Raw genomic sequence first — 18,660 nt, 5'->3', positions numbered from 1 at the left:
CAGCCAGTCAAGTCTAGGTGAGGCATTCTATCCCTGGATGAAGAGACTCCTAGCACCCGTTTCGTCCTTCCTTTCCCGCCTATACTAGAGGAGGAGGAATTATGCAGAGGGGGGGGGGGGGGCAAAACCAATCCCGGCGCCAGATAGATGAAAAAAAACCCTGACTCAACCCATTTGCGGGGAGAAGAAAAACGAAGAAGAAAAAAAGAGGCAAGGTAGAGCTAAAGTATGAATGATGAAAGGCAACGGAGGAGGAGGAGCAAGAAGGCTGAGGCAGATAGAGGAGGCGGCAATAGACTAAGGGCAAGTAGTAGATTTGGCTGTAGTCCTTTGTGTTGAAGGACGCGAGCGACAACCCGTACTAGTTGGGATTTTCATGAAAGCCTGCTTGCTGCCTCTGAAGTCCATTCCGACAGAAAAGAATCATATAACGTCCACCCGCCGTCCGCTGCCCAGTGTGTGCAGATGACTGGCTGACTACACACCAAACCTCTCTCTTCAGTACTCAGCATCATTCCAATTTGTGCCCCTGCCACGACCACCAAAAAGCTGCGCAGCCTCCATGCAGTACCCCCCACCACCACTCGCCATCTTCGTCTCGCTGCCGTAGCAGATGATGACGGCGTCCACGATGGAGCTCAGGATCCCCTCCATCGCCCCGAGGATGCCCCAGCCGATGAAGCTTGCCACGAGGCCGACCATGTACGCGTAGGCGCTGCCCTTGAGGCTGCCCTCGGGAAGGGCCACCTTGAGCTGCCGCGCCGTGATCACCCAGCCTGCGAAGCCCAGCGCCGTGGCCATGATGAAGCGCGTCGCGTGCAGGAGGAGCTTCGCCAGGCGGTAGGGCAGGAGGGGCGCTGAGCCGCGGTGCTTAAGATTGCGGGGTGTGAGCGTCGTCGTCGGTGCCTGCGGGCCCAAAAAGTCCATCTGACTCAGGCCGCGGGCCGAGTCCACGAGAGGCTGCGAGTGGATGGCGGCGTAAGTGAGCGTGAGAGGGTTAGTCATGGCGACGATCGAAGTCGGGACGAGGGTGTAGAAGAACGCAGCGATGATGCCGGCGATGCGCCTGTGCAGGACCAGGAGGGGCAAGCGGACCACTATGGCCAGCAGGGTCGAGAGCGAGATCGTGCCAAAGATGGTCGTCACCGAGTGGTTCAGTGCCGCCATGACAATGTCTCGCGATGCCACTGCGGGCACAGCGTTGCGGTGAAAATACCACTGGGAGACAGTCGCAGCTGTGGTTCCCCGCTGGACACCTGCGATCATCGACAGCGTCCAGAGATACATGAGGAGGAAGTATGCGCCCAGCCACCATGTCGAAGCCTGGATGATATACCTGGACAAGGTTCCCGAGTACGAACCGCCCAGGAAGACCCTGGTGAACATGGCAAGCCACGCCCACGTCCAGAAGACGATCAAGGAGAGAGCGCCCATGCCGACGAGCACCAGCGCATTGTTTGCGGCAAGAATCCGACTCGAGAACTCGAGGATGGCAATAGACGAGGTGAGCGCGCGGCGTCCTTTCCAGACCATATATATCCAGATCAGCGCGAAGAAGCCCGGGATCATCGAGGCCCACCTCATCACAATGTCCTGCAGACTGGACCCCTCTCCAGGTCCTTGAAAACTGGAAACAAAAGGGTATATCGCAAATGAAAGCATGATGACTGGAACGGCAACCAGGATCAGTGCGACCAGCGGCCTGACAAAGTATCGCAGAGCTGCTAGCCAGACGAACGATACTATGATCGCGACCAGGGTGTCCACAGCCAGTAGGTGAAATGATGATCGCAGAACCGTATATATCGTATCTCCTATTGGTTTCGACCCGTTTTGTGTCGTTGTTGTGTGCAGCCATACTAGGCTGAAGGTGGCAAACATGGCCGCCAGCGCGATCAGGTAGACCCAGGCAAAGAAGGCATCGTGCTTGAAGATCTCGCCTTGCGGCGGTGGACCCCCAGAACTCGGTCCAGCATGAGCAAAAGAGTGACCTTCAAGTTCTGACTCGGGTATAGAATTTCGGCGCAGTGGTACCCGCGCAGGGCCGGTGGTGCCGCGTAGCCTCTGGAAAGCCGGAGGGTGGTCGTCGACGGATGCCTCCATGGTCAGGTCTGCTGGTGGTTCGCCGTCGGCTATTGTCGACTCGAGACCGACGTCCTCCATCCTCCCCCTGCCAGACGACGAGTCGCTGCTGTTCGATGTCACCCTGTCTAGGCCCTCGTGGCCACCACGCTTGCCACCGTGGTCGGGCCCTCTCCGGACAAAGCTGCTCCTGGGTCCATTCCAACTACTCTTGATGCCCCGTGTGTGTGCCCGGTCCAAAAATGCCCTACCCTCCTCCTCGTGGTCCTGGCTCTGCTCCAGCGAGCCGCGGCTACCCTCGTCCTCCGGTTCCGTGCTCTCCTCCAGCCGGCTCGTCTGGAAGACACGGCGCGACTGCTGCAGAGCATAGAGGTCTACGGCTTCCCGGTCACGCTCGTCCTCGTCGTCGTCCTCCCGCAGCTCGTCCCTGGCGCTCTGGAAGAGGGGCGCATCCTGGGTGGTGGAGTAGCGCGAGGCGAAGGTAAGATGGCCGAAGCGGGAGGCTGCGGGCTGATAGGGGTTGGTTCCGCGCGCTGCGCCTAGGAATGAGCGGCCGCCGTGTCTTGATGCTCGCGACCAGTCGCCTGGCTGGCGATGGGCTGGTGCGTCGTTGCCGTTGCCGTTGCCGTTGCCGTTGTCGGTCTGGCCCTGGAAGTTGGAAAGTCGGGATTGTGACTGAGCCAGGAACCTCGACGCATCTAGAAGAAGGGAAAAGGGAGGGGTCAGAATGCATCCACTATTCGGCCTCCTAACACGGAGGCTTGGAGGTGACTCCTACGGATTAACGGGCCAGAAACTCACACTCCGAAAACATCTCTAGAGAACCCTTTTTTTGCACAGGCTTATGGGCGAGCCTCTGGTCAGTGAAGAGCGAATCAGTCGGAGGAAACTCGATGTTGCGGTAGGATATTGCGGTGTAGCCTTGGGCAGTGGCAGTGGCAGTGGCAGTGAGTCGTGCTCTCGTTCACGTTTAACGCAGGGTGGGGATGACGTCTAAACAGGGTCTCCTTGCCTGCGCTGCAGCTGTGGAGAGAAGATGGCAATGTGAAAGTTCACAGTCCTCGAGTTCAATATACAAGATAGGTGAGGAGAAAGTATGCATGTGACAAACAAAGAAGGACGAAAAAAGAGACGGCAGGATGGTTTGTTTGCACGAGGAGATAGGCGGGTGCGGCTCCGACGTGCGCATGGGACGTGAGGTAATGGCTGTAGGATCGTAGGGTCCCCTGTCAAGAGCCTTGGGCGGTATGACTGATTCTTGACCACTGACCAATCGCAGTAATGGTTGCAGGATGGGCCATGGGCATAGGGAAGGGAGTGGGTGTGTCTGTGCCTGGTCGAACCCAAAATTCATAAAGGATAGGAGAAAAAGGGAGCAAGTTTGGTCAGAAGCAGTAGGCTGCCACCTGCTTCGTAAGTAGTACCCATCTACAGTTGCTTTTGGACAGAACCGGCTGACTGACGGACTGACTGATTAATACAGTACATAGTGCCGTAGTACAGGGTTTCTGATGCACGCAGCTACAGTGGGAGGCAGAACAGCCTATGCCATAGTAGTAGTACCTATGCTCAGTAGCCGAGTGCAGTACTCTGACAGGTACCATTCCACTATAGCACCCATGATGATAGACCCTCGGTAGCTGTTATCGCCGGCCCTCTAGACTCGATATCAGCGTCATACCCCAGCAAAACAACGACCCCCTGTCTCCGTCTTGTCCGCCTGACGTTATCGCCTCTGCTTCGCTCCCCACCTTACCCCCAGCTACCCTGTTGTGATCATCAGTTCTCATATCGACGTCAGCTTTCTTGGCCCACGGGAATGTGAGACCATCCTCGTGCTTAAACCTCCTGCTTAAACCTCCTGCTTCCGCTTCTCCTCCATAATTCTCTTCTTGTCTGTTGTCTCTCTCTCAACAATGCTGAGCTCGTGATACCTTTATCCTCTGGTCCTATTTTGTGTTTGCCCCGTGTGAGATCTGTCAACACGTTGGGTGCTCTTGATTTGCTCACGAGGCCTGCTGTTTTGGTTCCTGAGCTCTGTCTCAGCTTCCCCCATCTTCAGCAACAAATTTACCTCGTCTGATCCGACCTCGTCCACCCGACACGCCACATTCCCTCCCATACCATAGCCTCGGGACGTGGTCACTCTCCCTCCTACACCTCGGACAATACTCTAGTTACCCCACCACTCCGTCCACTACCACCCATCCACTAGGTCCAGACCGCCCTCATGTCCTCACCACCGTGGGACTACATCGCCAAGCTGGTGTGCATAGGCGACTCCGGCTGCGGCAAGTCCAGCCTGACCATCCGGCTCTGCGAGGGCCGCTTTGTCCAACATCACGATGTCACCATCGGCGTTGAGTTCGGCTCACGGATAGTACCCGTCGGCGCACCACACTCCAAACCGCCCCGGGCGTCCCAGGCCACCGAAACATCACCAGCCGACAGCACCTCCGACTCCTCCCCACAGCCGCCCAAGCCCGAGGGCCTTCCTCCACCCCCGCTGAAGCAGGACCCCCCGCCGCCCCAGAAGCACATGAAGCTATCCCTCTGGGACACCGCAGGCCAGGAGACGTACAAGTCCGTCACGCGCTCCTACTTCCGCGGCGCCTCGGGCGCCCTGCTGGTCTTCGACATCTCGCGCAAGGCCACCTTCGACCACGTCACCGACTGGCTCAACGACCTGCGCCAGATCGCGGAGCCCGACATCGTCGTCATCCTCGTCGGTAACAAGGCCGACCTCGCCTCGGAGAAGCGCGAGGTCGACGAGGCCGACGCCCGCGACTGGGCCCGCCGGAACGGCGTGCTGCAGTACGTCGAGACCAGCGCCAAGAGCGGCGAGGGCGTCGAGGAGGCCTTCCTGGCCGTGGCCGAGAGGATATACCAGAATATCATGGCGGGCAAATATGACCTGAACGACAGGCGGTCGGGTGTAAAAGGTTCTGCGACTGGCTGGGGAGGCGGGACGAATGTCAGGCTGGACCAGGAGAAGGTCAAGAGCGGGGGTATGTGCTGTTGAAGCAATCAAGGCATAATGACTCAGTTAGTTCGCGGCATCTGCGTACCTGGAAAGTGATGTCTTTGATGAACAACGTGCCACACAGACTTGGCCAGAGCATGAGCGTTGTTTCGTCTTTCTTCTTTCCTGTCTTTCCCCCCCCCCCCCTTATGAAAGGCCTCATTAGGTTGATACCCCTTATGGCCCTGGAAGCATCTTTTTTTCTTCCGCCCAAAAATATGTAGTAGTTCCAAAATCATTGTACACCACTGTAATGCATAATCAGCATGGACCAAGGGCGGGCATATATACATATCTATCACCTCTGGCATAGGAAAATGTGGCGGGCAAGTCATTGAGCATAGAGCACAACGGAGATATGGCATTACTCTAGACTGAGCGATCCTAGGAGCTTGTTTTCTCTCTCCATGCTCAAACAATTTTCAAAGAGTCCATCCTTACACACAGCCGGAAACTCCGTCCCTGTCCTGACCATCCATACTTTATGCAGCAATGCCAGCCGTTCAGCCGTGCCCGAGCCCAATGGAGTCGAGATGAAATGGGCCCCGCGAATGAAATTTCCCGATTATAGTAGTGACCATCGCAAAACCTACGCAGTCAGAGAAGTAGCAAAAAGAGTGCGCCTTTCCTTCCCTTTCCTTTTTCCCCTGCATACACACACACATCCCATACACACCCTAGTCAGTAACCCTCCACGAGTCGAACCACTTCATGTAGTTGTACTGTAGGTTTGGGCCGCTCATGCCCCAGCAGATGGGCATGAAATAGATGTACAGTCCGATCGTGATGCTGTACAGTGCGCCGTACACGACGTGCTGGATGATTTGGGCCCTGTTGCGGAGACACCAATCCGCCAGGAAACCTGTCGTCAGGATGGCAAAGTATAGGGCTGGGTAATAGTGGTGGACGTAGGTAACACGCGCCATGACGACGAATGGCAGATAGTGCAAGAACCATCCGATAACCGGGTAGAGACCAGCATAATGAATATGGTCGATCTCAGACTGGTTGAGCTCCTTGAATCCACGCTGCCACCGTACAACGTACCAGGCGACCGTCAGGCCGAGGACCCCGAGGGAGATCGTCGACCCCCAATAGATGAAGGGGTTACCAAGGAGGAAGTATTTGATGATGTTGTCATCCCAGCCGCACATGCGCAGTCCGACGTTGAGGATCGGCCACTGCCACCATTGAGAAGCCAGGTCGTCCTGCTTGTCGGGGTCTGGCACCAGGGCGTTGTTGGACGTCATCATGGCAACATTGAGGTGGATGAAGTCGTGGATGAACGGCGACTTGTACTGGCCAGGCTTGGCAGGAGGCAATCTGTCGTTCCAGTGGGCCTCGACGTTCCAGTGCGTGTAGGTGTCGCGAGGGTTGTTGTCCTTTGTGCAGGTGACCTCGATCTGCCGGAAACCCCATTGTGGCAGGTTGACATTGCCAGCTCGGAGGTAGCAACCGAGGACCTCGTGTCTCAGGCGGAAAGCGGTGGTCAGGGTGCGGATTCTGCTTCGATCGTTGGAGGCAACATCGCGAACAACTTCAACCTTCCAGTGGTCCTTGTCATCACCCACGGTCAGATTGCCGTAGCAGGAAACCTCCTTATCAGCCTTGGTGACAGGTGCAGAAATGTCGTGCGAGTGCAGGTTGCGACCAGTCTGAGCATGAATGAAACGAATGGTATCGCCATCGCCGAAGAAGCGCGGCTCATCGCTCTCGCTGTAATCAGCTTCGCGGCGGTTGGGGTAGAAGAACCAGTCATTGTTGGCATCTTTGTGGTGGTAGCAGGTGACCTGTTGCTGGTTGGATCCCTCGGGGTACGTCTGGACGTGCGAATGCAACAGACCACTATCTCAAGTTAGCATCCAAGACTCTATCTGCTGTTGCGTATAGGCTTCTCTTACCCTCCGTATCCCATGTTCTTGATCGTCGCCCGAGAACCGTAAGCGACCTCCAGAGGGCTGTTCTGGCCGACTTCGGTCCCACGCAGGTTCGCCTGGAAAAGAGAGCTCATCTGCGCATCACCAGGGCCGGTATCAGTCAGAACAGCGAAATGGATCGCGAAGCTGAGCATGTAGATAAGGAAGGGAAGAATGATCAGGCCGACCACCCTGGCAACCACATGAGCTCCAAGCTCAACCTAGACTCGTGTTAGGATCAAAGTGCACGTCGAAACAGGGCGAGAGTACGTACAACAGGCATCTTCAGGTTGCCAAACTTGTTCCACAAATCCTCGACGGTGTAAAGACCAACCAGCGCAGTGACGAAGAGCCCGACCAGTTTAACACTAGTAACACAGCCGATGCTAAGCCCAGTCATGAACAGCCAGAAGAACCATTCGGGCTCAAAGCTCCTGTCCTGTAGCCGGTGGAATTTGGCCCAGCAGAGAGTTGTCGCGACGGTACCGCAGAGGAGCATGGAGTCGAGGAGGATGAACCGGCTGATGGTGGTATACGAGTTCTCGCAGAGCACCATCAGCGTGACGAACCAGACCGCGGGACGCCTCAGGTTGAGTTCCTTGGCAGTCCAATATGCCATGGGCACGCAGACTGCACCGAAAAGGGCATTGAACTGGCGCATGAAGGTATAGTTGACATCTGCAGGGTAGTGTTCTCCGGACTTGAATTCGAAGGAGCCGTTGTATCCAGCCAAGTATCCAGAAAGACCGACCAAGAGTTTTCCCAGAGGCGGCTACTTCATGATCAGCAAGAGACTCGAAGCCTCATTTTCCCATAAGGTTGCTCACATGGACATCGAAGTAGTATTCATGCTTCAAGTAATGGGATCCGAACTTTCCGAAACTGTATTGCAGACCTCATGTCAGCAAATAGTGCCGTCCAGTGTAGAGTTCGGTAGACGACGCAAGAAACGTACTGGGCCTCATCCCATGTCACGATATCAGAGATTCCGATCTTGTACAGTCGGGTGAAGAGCGCAAGGGCCGTAAAGACGAGAGGGGCTATGACGAACTCCCACTCCTCAAGTGTCTGGAGGAAGGATGACTGTTGCGATTCAATGGTGTTAGCTCAAGGCCTCTTATGGTACGATCGCAAAAGCGGAGAGTTCGGAGTAGCCCAACCTTTTTTGCCTGCTTCTTCTTGTCGTCGACCTCGAGCTGACCCTGGGCGGCGCCAGTCTGCCCAGGCACATTGCGCCGTCGCAGGGCATTGCCGGCATCAGCGCCAGAGGCGACGGCGGCCTTCTCAGCGGCGGCCATTGTCGTGTTCAGGCGTGGTCGATTGAGATCTCAGAGCGCGTCTTGGGAAACCACGGTGGAACAAAAAAAGCGTGGGGAGAAAAACGGGATAGGTTGTTGAACGAATGTGTCGAGAAGGCGAAGGGGGAATGGCAAGGTCCAAGTGGTCTGTCCTCGAGGCTCTGTCGAACAAGAACCCAACTGCTGTTACTAGGACATTAATCCCATCGAAGGAGAAGAGAAGATGGACGAAATATACGACCTCCAGAGACAGGAGGACGATGGTCGCAGGCGAAGACAGAGCTTCGTTGGGAAATCAAGGGATGGACAGGTCGACGGTGGAAATAATTGAAGGTGGCCTTTCGCAGCAGCTACGGCTGTGCTGAAGTGCAATTGCGTGTTACCTAAAGGAGCATCCCTGCAGCAGCAAACAATCTGACATGGCGGTACGTACCGCCCCAAGCTCCAATTTGATTTGGTCTCAGTGTGTTCAGGTGGTAAACAAGTGGGGGTTGACGGGGATCCTCCTGGCAGCAGCACCCCTTCAGCTTTAGACAAGGAGAAATGAGGGGTCCAGCCAGGGTACGAACGATTCTTGCAAGGCTACTTGCTTACTTCTTCTATTCTCCCATCCATCATTATGCATACAACACAGATGCGCCTCTTCTTGCATGTGTCTTGTTGTTTATGTACTGCGGGTTGACTACACATGCACCTCGCTTGCAACTGCAAAAACCCCAACGCTGGTTCCGTGTGATGGTCGGAAAACAATCTGGAACCTTGCTAAGGCCTTCAGGTTGTACATTACATAGTCACCCACTCCCCCCTGACCAACAGGAAATATGACCGCCAATGTGGGCCGCTAGACGTCGTCGCCGCCGCGAGGGCAACTTGGGCAAGACTTTATGTGCGACGACCACTGGCGTGTTCTCCTAATACGAGCAACAAAATGATCTGTAGGTACTCTGGTAAGAAATTGTTGAGCTCTTGAGGTTGGTTGCAACACCCACGATTTGCCTGTACCCCCGTCGTTGCTAGCCCTGTCGAACAATTAATGATCCCACCGAAGCGGGATCAATGTACTAAAATCAGAGCAGCAGACTAGGTACCGCCCTCTCGGAGGAGTGAGGAGTTGTCCCCGACTTGGGAAAGGGCGGCACTGCCAGGGCAAGGTGAGTACTATTCTGGTCCCTCCGATAGTTTTCCTGAATGGGCAAGCTGCGGCTGAAACCTTGCCTGAATTCTCATAGAAGGCTCCCTCCCACGTGGGTGTGAGGGAGGCGACCTAGACCGGTCTCTCAACCAGAGTCTGGTCCGCGCTGAAGATGACGGCATCTTAGCAGCCATGCCTTCATCATGTGAGGGACATTCAGCTCGAAGACGCGCACCCAAAATCCAACAATTATAAAATGCTTCCTTGTGCGGCTTCAGGGTCCGTGAGCATCTCCTTCAGCACCACCTTTCGCTCATTGCCCTGCAGAACTCATTCATATACGCACCCGCCATGGCATTCCAGTACAAGCCGCTGCGAGTTGACGAGATCCGGCTCCTTCGTCTCCGCGCTGGTCGAAAAGGCAGCCTATGTTCCTTCGAGATGGTACATGTCTCTCTGCGCTCTCACCCGACATATGCAGCACTTTCTTACACCTGGGGCCCGCCGGGGGATACTCACTCAATACTTCTGAATGGCACACATTTTCGCATCCGTCAAAATCTGCATGACGCCCTCGAACAGATCACATTGGCCTGGAAGCAGCATGTTGGGTATGGTGGATACCTCTGGGTCGACGCCATCTGTATCAATCAAGACCCTGTCGACACCAAAGCCCTTGACGAACGCGCCGTCCAGGTTGGCCATATGACCTCAATTTACACCCAAGCCTCCAAAGTCCTCGTATGGCTTGGGCTGCCGGCGAATGACATCGACAACAAAATTGCATTCCGCCTCATGAAACGCTTCGAGAAGCGCTACCGGCAGGTCTTGAAGGAAGCAAGACCATACCGGCCATGGTGGTGGCGCAAACCCGTGCGCAGCACTGGTGACGACACGGCCGACTTCCTGCTCAAAGTGGCACCAGCCAAGGACAAGAAGATATTCGATGTTCCCGGCTCGGAAACGTACCGAGGCTGGCTTGGCATCATCGCGCTGTGGCAGAAGCCCTGGTGGGTGCGGGCCTGGATCTACCAAGAGGCCACGATTCCGGAAAAATTCTCGTTTACGTTCATAAGCGGAATCGGGGTGTTTCCCCACGCCAGCAAGGTCAGATTTCTCTGTGGTAGACAGGAGTGTGGGTGGTCCGAGATGGAGGCTGCCAAGCTGGTGGCTATCAGCATCGTGGGTGCACCTGAGATGCTGGACTCTGCTCGGCAACTTGTTAAGGTCTACGATCAACTATCCAAGCTGGACATTGCCCGCAGTCTGCGCATCCAGAATGCTTTGACGAGCTTTGAGCGGACTTTACAATTATTCCGCCACACGCTGTGTGCCGACCCGCGGGATAAGCTATATGCGCCGCTATGTCTGGCGCCGGAGGACGTGAGGGCCTTTGTGAAGCCGGACTACAAGAAGAATGTTGTCGAGGTATACATGGATGTTGTGAGGTATTACTTGGAAAGGCGTACAGGGCCAAGCCTGAATTTCCTGGGACTCGCCATGCACCACCCAGAGGGCCATACCGTCAGTGTTACTCCGCCGAATGGGGGAATAACTGTCAGGTATCAGGTGCCGTCGTGGGTTCCGAATCTGGCTCACGCCCTTGCCATAGAGCCGATCCCCAAAGTACTTCACATCTCCAAGTACATGCCAGATGAGGCTCCCAGTCGGCGGTTCTACGACAAGAGCAATATTCCGGAGTACAATGGTCCCACCGCTCCAACCTACAACCCTCTTCCCTTGAGCATGGACTTCTCGAGAAGGCCACGAATTGAGGGCGACACGCTTCACCTGTGCGGCATTCAAATCGATAAGATCAAGGATATAATCAAGGACACGGGTCCAAACATAGAGGAACTCAAGGCTACCGCCAGGGCGAAAAGCCAGCAGTGGGGCCGGGAATCGAAGCAGCGCTATGCACTCACAGACGAGCCCATGACGGACGCATTCAACCGCACAAACGTGATGGACCTCGTCTACGGCGACCTCGGCGTGCCATCCGAGCGCGGTGCAAAGCTAGACCCCGTCTTTTATAAGAAACCAAGGGCCGAGCTCACCCCGAAAGAATACAAGTACCAGATGGAAATGGCGAATGCCAGGCGCAAGGCGTTCACCCTGAGAGACCTTGGGTTTACCCACAAGCTATTCCTTGCTGTCATACCCAACACGGCTATTGTGGGAGATGAAATATGGGCACTGGCTGGCGGGCAGGTTTTGTACTTGTTGAGGCCGGTGGACCTGGAAATGGGGAGATACATGTTCATCGGGGAGAGCTACGTGCATGGGCTCATGGACGGGGAGGTGGTGAGGATGATGAGCAGAGGTGAAGTGAGTATGGTGGACGTAGTGCTGGTCTGATCCAAGGCAGGTCAAGTCTTGTGAGGAGCTGCTCCTCCTCCTCGCCACGCACTAATGCTTTTATGCTTGCTAGCAGATACATGATGCACCCAAGAACGATGTTACCGGGTAAGTACATACCGTCCTGTACACGACCAATCCCAAGAAGTGAGATCGATTGCGTTTCTGTCGCTCAAACCACTCAATTCACAAGTGTGCGAAGGTATGTGCGTTATTGTATTAATGTGTAATGTGTATCGAATGAGATATTCAATGTTTTCATGAACATCAATGCCCTAGCTTTAGGTCTTTCCCAGTCCAGCACGTTATAATACATCAGGATGTACTTGAACGCGTAATGGGTTGTGTTCCAACGGCTTTATCATGCACAATCATCATTATCCATGATACAATTATCCAACTGAAGCCCGCCACTCTCAAGCTGCACATATTCTTTATGCCTTGGGAAGCCGAAGGTGCTCAAGCGAGCTACGCTAATGTGACCACGGGAATATCCATTTCTAGATCGCGTTCTGGAGCTAGTGAGGAAATCGCTGTTGCTTAATCTGAGACCGGTGTAGAGCGTCGTAGTATTATTGTGTAAACACCGCCATCACCATCTGAGGCCACCATCTTGTCCATTACCCCCAGCCATTTACTTTTGCCTATTCCCCCTCTCTCTCCTTCACTAATCCTCCGCATCAACTAGAACCGGTGAGTGATTGAAGAGAAATGGCGAAGAAGTTTGATTTTCAAATGTTGGAAGAGGATTGAGGCGAAGTTCAATACGAAATGAAATCAATCTTGAGCAGAGCAGAGCAGACGATTCCAACCCTGTGAGTCATGCATTTATGTATGAGACTGCCTGGAATCATTGACTTCTTTCGTATTTTTATTTCTTCTTCCCCGAATTGCGTGCTATATCAACGATCTTAACCTACATTCCACCCACTGCGATTGGAGCCCGCTCCCTGACCCCGGTCACAAAGCCTCCTTATGCAGTTCATAATAGGCATGCGACACGTCTCTCCCGTCCGTGTCCTCGACCGCGAGGATCACGCCCTGGCCTCGTATCCCGCAGGAGGGTAGCACTGGTACCTCATGCAATGAAACGCAACGGGAAATCCACGGTGTTCTAGCCGCAAGTGCGCGGCGGCCGGCCATGCGGGGAGGAGTTTGCTCCGTGGATGGCACGTTATTTTGTCTGTTCCTTGAGTGGCCCTGGCCCAGGTATAAAAAGGGGCCGTGGGCGCCCTGCTGCGAGGGTATTCCTCTGTCCGTCCACCCACTGTGTGAAGGTTGTGTGTCTTTTGATGTGAACCTTTCAAAGAAGTGTTCATGATGCGTTTTCCCCTTGGTCTCGCTGTCCTCGCTGGGCTTGGCTCAGCTCAGATTCCTGCCTGGCAGGCTCCTGGACCGGACGATGGTATGAAAGAACCCTCTCAGATCTCTCAGAGACAACAAGACCATATAGGAAGCCAGATATTGGACTGACGCGTCGTCCAGCTCGAGGTCCTTGCCCAGGGCTCAACACCCTAGCGAACCACGGTTTGCTGCCGCACTCTGGTAAAAACATTACACAAGGTAATATCACAGCCATCTGTTGCAACCCTTTCTCTCCTCTTCACGTAAACAACACATTTCTGACATTGCATAGCGGACCTCTCCTATGCTATGAAGGTCGGGGTGAATCAAGACGAAACTATTTCCGTCCCGCTCTTTGAAGTAGCGGCGACCACGAATCCCGCCGGATGGGGCAACACCTTCTTTGACCTGCACACCTTGGGCACCCACAACATCGTGGAGCATGATGCGAGTCTCAGGCATGTGACCCCACACCCCTCCTTCCTTTGCTCTCCGTATCGTGTTGTTGCTGGAGATGCTGAGACCCCCCTGATCGCTTTGCGGTGCTGACTCTCACCTTTCTTTCTTCACAGCCGCGAGGACGCCTACTTTGGCAACCAGGATATCTTCAACTCGACCGTCTTCCAGAGGACACTCGCCGAGTGGACTGACGACGTGATCACCATCAACAGCTCGGCAGCAGCACGCGCCAGGGCGATCAGGAACTCGAACGCGACTAATCCTGAGTTTGGCCTGTCCAGCCTGGCCCAAGGGTTCTCGACCGGCGAGAGCATCGCGTTCATCTTGGTCTTTGGGAATGTGACGACTGGTGTAGTCGAGACTGCGCCGGTTGTGTACTGGTTTGGTAAGTCTAGACTTGTTTCATCTCTCTGTCTACACACACATGCATATAAATATATGGAGATGGATGTAATGTACGTATCGAGAACTGAGGCTGACGGTATTCATCTTCAGAGAACGAGCGCTTCCCACCCGACTACTCGCCACCTGTGAGCGTCGTCACCATGACGCAGCTTCAGGACCTGTCCGCCCAACTGGGCGATGCTCTGTTGGCGCAGGGGGTGAATATCAGTGCCATACCGGCGCCGCCATCATCCGCGACGAAACGCTGGGATCCACATGCTGGTCTCTGGTAATATCCCTGGCTACCCGTATTGAAGACGCCGCATCGGTCCAGCTCGACTGTTGTCTGACGGACAAGGTTTAAGTCTTTGTATATAAGCAGACTGAGCAGTTATAGGATAGAGAAGGCGCCCTCTTGGGAAGTATATAGTATTATCAATGTTGTTGTTGACGGTGAAGAGGGAAGATCCTTTAGCTGGCCCTGAAGAAATTATTTGTGAAAATTGTAGACTTTGTTGCTTGCTGTGCTTTCCTGCACACAATTAATTTCAAAATGATAGCGCTTTTGTTCAACTCCTAATTACGATTTTTCATGATTATAGAGAAAAGAATCAGTTGTGAGAATTGTTGAATGAGAGAAACACATGTCAGAACCTTGCAAGGATACTGTCATCTGAAGAATTTGGACGGAGTGCGGAGTATCTCATTGGCCGCTGTAATGGGCAGAAATGTTGCCAATAAGATGATGGCAAGGGGGAGAAAGAAAACGAAAAAGGATAAGGGTGAGGAAAGACATGTGAAAGCTGCACCATGATGGTACCATAGTAGTACCACATGTCCAGAGTACTAAATACATCTGCAGTATGGTATTAGAGTGGTGCAGGTGGTCAGTACTGCAGTGGAAAACCCCACTGTGTCATTGAATTTGCAGGGGTTGTGATGACTGTCGTTGACGGGGACGGTTGACAGCACAAAGGGTTCCTACTACTTAGTATGTACCACATCACACCATGACTTGGCTTGGCTTGGCTTGACTTGACTTGACTTGACCTGACCCAAAGACTTTCACTTCAATATTCATCTGGTGCATCTCAACCTTCTGTACCAACTCTCTTCATACCCTGCACCTATATTATTTCTGGACTACTCCATATGGATTGACTGCCCTCTGTTCTTCCCCTTTAGATGTGACCATTGTGTCTCCAATGTCATCTTTAGTTGCCGACTTCATCATCAATCCAGTTGCCCGGACCGTCCGCCGACTTTCGACCCCTTTTGCCACTGCAGCCGACACAGACTCGGTCCGCCGATTCCCCCATGATTTTCATCTGGACAATGGCGATGCCGTTGCCGAATGCGACGGCCCTTCCGCATCTTTCCCCAGTCTCTCGTTCCTGAGAAGTCCAGACATCGCCCTCGGCGCCAGATCCCCACCTCTACTCGTCCCACAACGCCGGTGGCCCGTCCCTCCGACCGACGGCGACACCTCGCAAGACTCGACACCCCGATCTTCCTCTCCTTCGATGTTCGAGATGGATCGGCCGCTCAGCACTAACGAGCCCGAGGACCTCGTTCTCTCCGAGCCCGAGACCTTCCCACCTCAAGATGCATCCGACAACTCTGCTGCCGGTGCGGCGGCGAGCAAGTCTCGCGCGCTGCCTGCGGACGACGGCATGAACGACATGCGGCGCAAAATCCAGATCATCCAGTCGAGCAGCATCACTTTCGACCAGAAGCGATACCTTATGCAGCAGGTCCTCACCGAGAGCTACGCAAAGGCGAGACACGCGAAGGCGATCCTCGAGGGGGTGCAACCGCCCAGGCCTATACCCGATTTCCAGCATTCCGCTGCCGCAGCTGCCTCCTCCTCTTCCTTCTCCTCCTCCTCCAGGGACTTGGGCTTTGGTATCTCGGCCCTGGAGACATTGAAATCGTGGACTGGCTTGGACGAGGAGCAGATCCCGATCCATTACACGGCAGACGACGCCCGGCCTACATACCGACCCAAGATACCCTTGCTTCAGCCCGGTGAGCTGCCTGAGGGCGCCGAGGAGGAGGCGCAGTCAGATGACGAGGACCTTCCTGAATTGGGCTGTGTGCATTACAAGCGGAACATTAAGGTACAATGTGCAGAATGCGACAAGTGGTACACGTGCCGGCTGTGCCATGACGACGCAGAAGAACATACCCTACCGAGAAAGCACACAAAGAACATGCTCTGCATGCTGTGTGGGCACGCGCAAAAGGCCTCCGATACCTGTGCGCACTGCGGCGAGAGTGCGGCTTCGTACTACTGTAACATTTGCAAGCTGTGGAGCGATGATGTGAACAAGCATATATATCACTGCGACGACTGCGGGATCTGCCGAGTGGGACGTGGGCTGGAGAAGGACTTCTTCCACTGCAAGGTATGTTTCGGCTCCGTATGTAGGCGTAATCAGGAGCGGGTACTAACGATGACAGACCTGCCGTGCGTGCATCTCCATCGCAACCAAGGATGATCACAAGTGCATCGAGCGAGCAACAGACGCCAACTGCCCGATCTGTAACGACGACATGTTCTCCTCCCCTCAGCAGGTCATCTTCATGGAGTGCGGCCACCCTATCCACCGCAACTGTTTTCAACAGTATATGAACACTTCATACAAGTGTCCGCTGTGCAGCAAGAGCATTGTCAAGATGGATGCCTTGTTCTTGAATCTTGCCAACATCATCAAAGAGCAGCCAATGCCAGAGGAGTACCGAGGCATACGGTCTGTTCTCTTCTGCAACGACTGTTCGGCAAAGAGCTCAACCGATTACCACTTCTTGGGTTTGCGCTGTCAGATCTGCCAGTCCTTCAATACTGTCGAACTGGATCGTTCGCCCATGCCGGCCGAGAGGATCGAAAGCCAACAAGGTGCTGCTACGGCGAACCCGTCCCAACTTGGAAATCCGCACTGCGCCGGCCAAGGTCAGGAGGGGGCCAATGCCTCGAGCCTTCCTTTGCCTTCACCCGGTCTCGGTGCGACTACGTCAAACGCCGTCCTCCCGAGCGTTGAGTCGCCAGGTCGGCACACGCCTTTTGCAGAACCTGAGCTCAACCTCGACGACGATGATGAAGAAGACGAAGAGCTCGATTTCTGGGGCCGTCATCCTCGGAGCCAGACATCTGACGACGAGGGTGAGAGCGAATACGAGGGGGATGAAGACTCCGACATAGAAGAGGAGGATGAGGATGAGGACGACGAAGACAATGACGAGATGGAGGAGATCAACTTATTTGGTCACCGCTGAAACGGTCGTCATTCCGGCCGTATATAGGCATACTCTCGCTTGGCTCATCTTGGCGTTCAGGGTCAGTGGGCGCACGCGGCGCTTTCTCTCCTTTTTTTTTTTTTTTTTTTTTTTTTGCCATTGTTTCAACGAGACTCTCAGGCGCGTGGTTTGGATTAAGGTCGATTGCATACTGGAGGAACATTGTTGTTGTTTTGCTGTGGGTTCAGCTTCTGCATGCATCTGGAAGGGGAATCAAGGATTGAGAGGGGACCCTACTGTTTCGAAGGCCAAGGCCTGGTGTCCTCAAGCAACGTTCAATGAAGGAGTAGACTGGGCATTATGATCAAAAGAAGACAAAACGCATCAATCCCCGGGGAACAAACACATTATCAACGTATACGCATAGTTCAATCATGAAGAAAAGAACCAAAAAAAAAAAAAAAGAAGAAGAAGAAGAAGAAGAAAAGGAGAGAAGGAAATCAAGTTTTACTCCGTTTTGCAATATTTTATGTAGCAGGCACACTGGGTACGATGTTAGCCGTGGCCCCTCACTCTCTTGTGCAAGGACATCACCGACCGTACATCATAAACAAACTCAAAGGAAGTAAGATAGACAATTATCGAGTCTTCATAACTGGATCCCACACAAACACCGTGAACACCGAATTCCCCAGGTCCAATGGCATGAACAAATGAAAAAGAGCACTGTGATTTAACCTTCTCTCTCCTTCCTCCAAGGTCCTATCGCTGCTGCTGCGGCTGCTGCTTCCGTGCCTCAAGCTCGATTTTGGCCTCCTGCGCGCCGTTCCTCAGCTCCTTGATCGTTGTCTGGTAAGCACATTTCGTCAGTCAGTCACCTGCCGACTCATCATCTCGTACAATCACGAGTCTGTTCGTCTCTCTCCCTGGGCGGATTTTATCCTTCTTTTTCCCCCCCCCCCCCTTTGATCTGGGCGCGCCCAGAAATCGATCGATCCATCAGGCAAGAAACTAGGAGAGACTCAAGCTTACAGCTAGGGCCTCGGGGTTGACACCCCGCTCGATCAGGGAGATGCATATTGATAGTTCCCTACGGTCGAGGTGGCAGTTCTGTAGGTGGGTTGGTGAGTGAGTAGTTCGTGGATTTATCTAGTTTGAGCGCCTGGGTGGGGGGGGGGGGCGCGCAGACTGGGGCGCGTTCTGAGGGTCATGGAAAGGAGGGGGGAGGGGGGACGCTGCTTACGAGAATCTCTGAGATTTCTTGTAGGATGTTGACGGCTGCGTTGGCCGAGGCTTGCTTGTTTTCTTCTTGTGGGGGAGGAGGAGGAGGCATGGTGGTCCTGGTGTGTGAGCGAGTTTGGGTGTATGGTGTAATGATGGCGGAGAAAGTTGGTTGAAGCCTGTGAGATCGAGTTGGCTTGTGCTGTG

General features: G+C 54.2%; 7 protein-coding genes across 7 annotated transcripts; 4 read left to right on the top strand and 3 right to left on the bottom strand.

Moving 5' to 3' along the window:
- Positions 1–232: 232 nt before the first annotated feature.
- On the bottom strand, positions 233–2,896 carry M406DRAFT_346198 (uncharacterized protein; the record flags this gene model as incomplete). Its single annotated transcript, XM_040922163.1, has 3 exons — positions 233–1,940; positions 1,992–2,780; positions 2,884–2,896. The coding sequence occupies 3 exons, from the start codon at positions 2,894–2,896 to the stop codon at positions 499–501; spliced, it is 2,244 nt and encodes a 747-aa protein (XP_040777106.1). The 3' UTR covers positions 233–498.
- Positions 2,897–4,312: 1,416 nt separating this feature from the next.
- On the top strand, positions 4,313–5,104 carry M406DRAFT_60618 (uncharacterized protein; the record flags this gene model as incomplete). The annotated part of the gene is made up of 1 exon (XM_040924687.1): positions 4,313–5,104. One exon carries the CDS (start codon positions 4,313–4,315, stop codon positions 5,102–5,104), a length of 792 nt encoding a protein of 263 aa, XP_040777105.1.
- A 339-nt stretch (positions 5,105–5,443) lies between these two features.
- M406DRAFT_88951 (family 39 glycosyltransferase) lies at positions 5,444–8,562 on the bottom strand. The gene is made up of 6 exons (XM_040926136.1): positions 8,181–8,562; positions 7,976–8,103; positions 7,848–7,902; positions 7,295–7,792; positions 7,006–7,241; positions 5,444–6,949 (listed from the first exon to the last, which is right to left on the bottom strand). The coding sequence occupies exons 1-6, from the start codon at positions 8,316–8,318 to the stop codon at positions 5,782–5,784; spliced, it is 2,223 nt and encodes a 740-aa protein (XP_040777104.1). The 5' UTR covers positions 8,319–8,562; the 3' UTR covers positions 5,444–5,781.
- A 1,239-nt stretch (positions 8,563–9,801) lies between these two features.
- Positions 9,802–10,506, top strand: M406DRAFT_255566 (HET-domain-containing protein; the record flags this gene model as incomplete). Its single annotated transcript, XM_040917043.1, has 2 exons — positions 9,802–10,275; positions 10,390–10,506. Coding segments are annotated over 2 exons (591 nt in total), but the record flags the coding sequence as incomplete, so codon positions are not given.
- A 2,682-nt stretch (positions 10,507–13,188) lies between these two features.
- M406DRAFT_18749 (uncharacterized protein) lies at positions 13,189–14,022 on the top strand (the record flags this gene model as incomplete). Its single annotated transcript, XM_040915429.1, has 4 exons — positions 13,189–13,213; positions 13,294–13,371; positions 13,445–13,614; positions 13,732–14,022. Coding segments are annotated over 4 exons (564 nt in total), but the record flags the coding sequence as incomplete, so codon positions are not given.
- Positions 14,023–16,064: 2,042 nt separating this feature from the next.
- On the top strand, positions 16,065–16,842 carry M406DRAFT_230636 (zf-CHY-domain-containing protein; the record flags this gene model as incomplete). The annotated part of the gene is made up of 2 exons (XM_040915846.1): positions 16,065–16,403; positions 16,459–16,842. Coding segments are annotated over 2 exons (723 nt in total), but the record flags the coding sequence as incomplete, so codon positions are not given.
- A 1,182-nt stretch (positions 16,843–18,024) lies between these two features.
- On the bottom strand, positions 18,025–18,553 carry M406DRAFT_235163 (uncharacterized protein; the record flags this gene model as incomplete). The annotated part of the gene is made up of 3 exons (XM_040916011.1): positions 18,025–18,081; positions 18,265–18,342; positions 18,476–18,553. Coding segments are annotated over 3 exons (213 nt in total), but the record flags the coding sequence as incomplete, so codon positions are not given.
- Between the last annotated feature and the right edge of the window lie 107 nt (positions 18,554–18,660).

This window comes from Cryphonectria parasitica (assembly GCF_011745365.1).
Source record: "Cryphonectria parasitica EP155 unplaced genomic scaffold M406scaffold_4, whole genome shotgun sequence".
NCBI lineage: Eukaryota > Fungi > Ascomycota > Sordariomycetes > Diaporthales > Cryphonectriaceae > Cryphonectria > Cryphonectria parasitica.
This window is presented reverse-complemented; position numbering and strand designations above follow the sequence as displayed.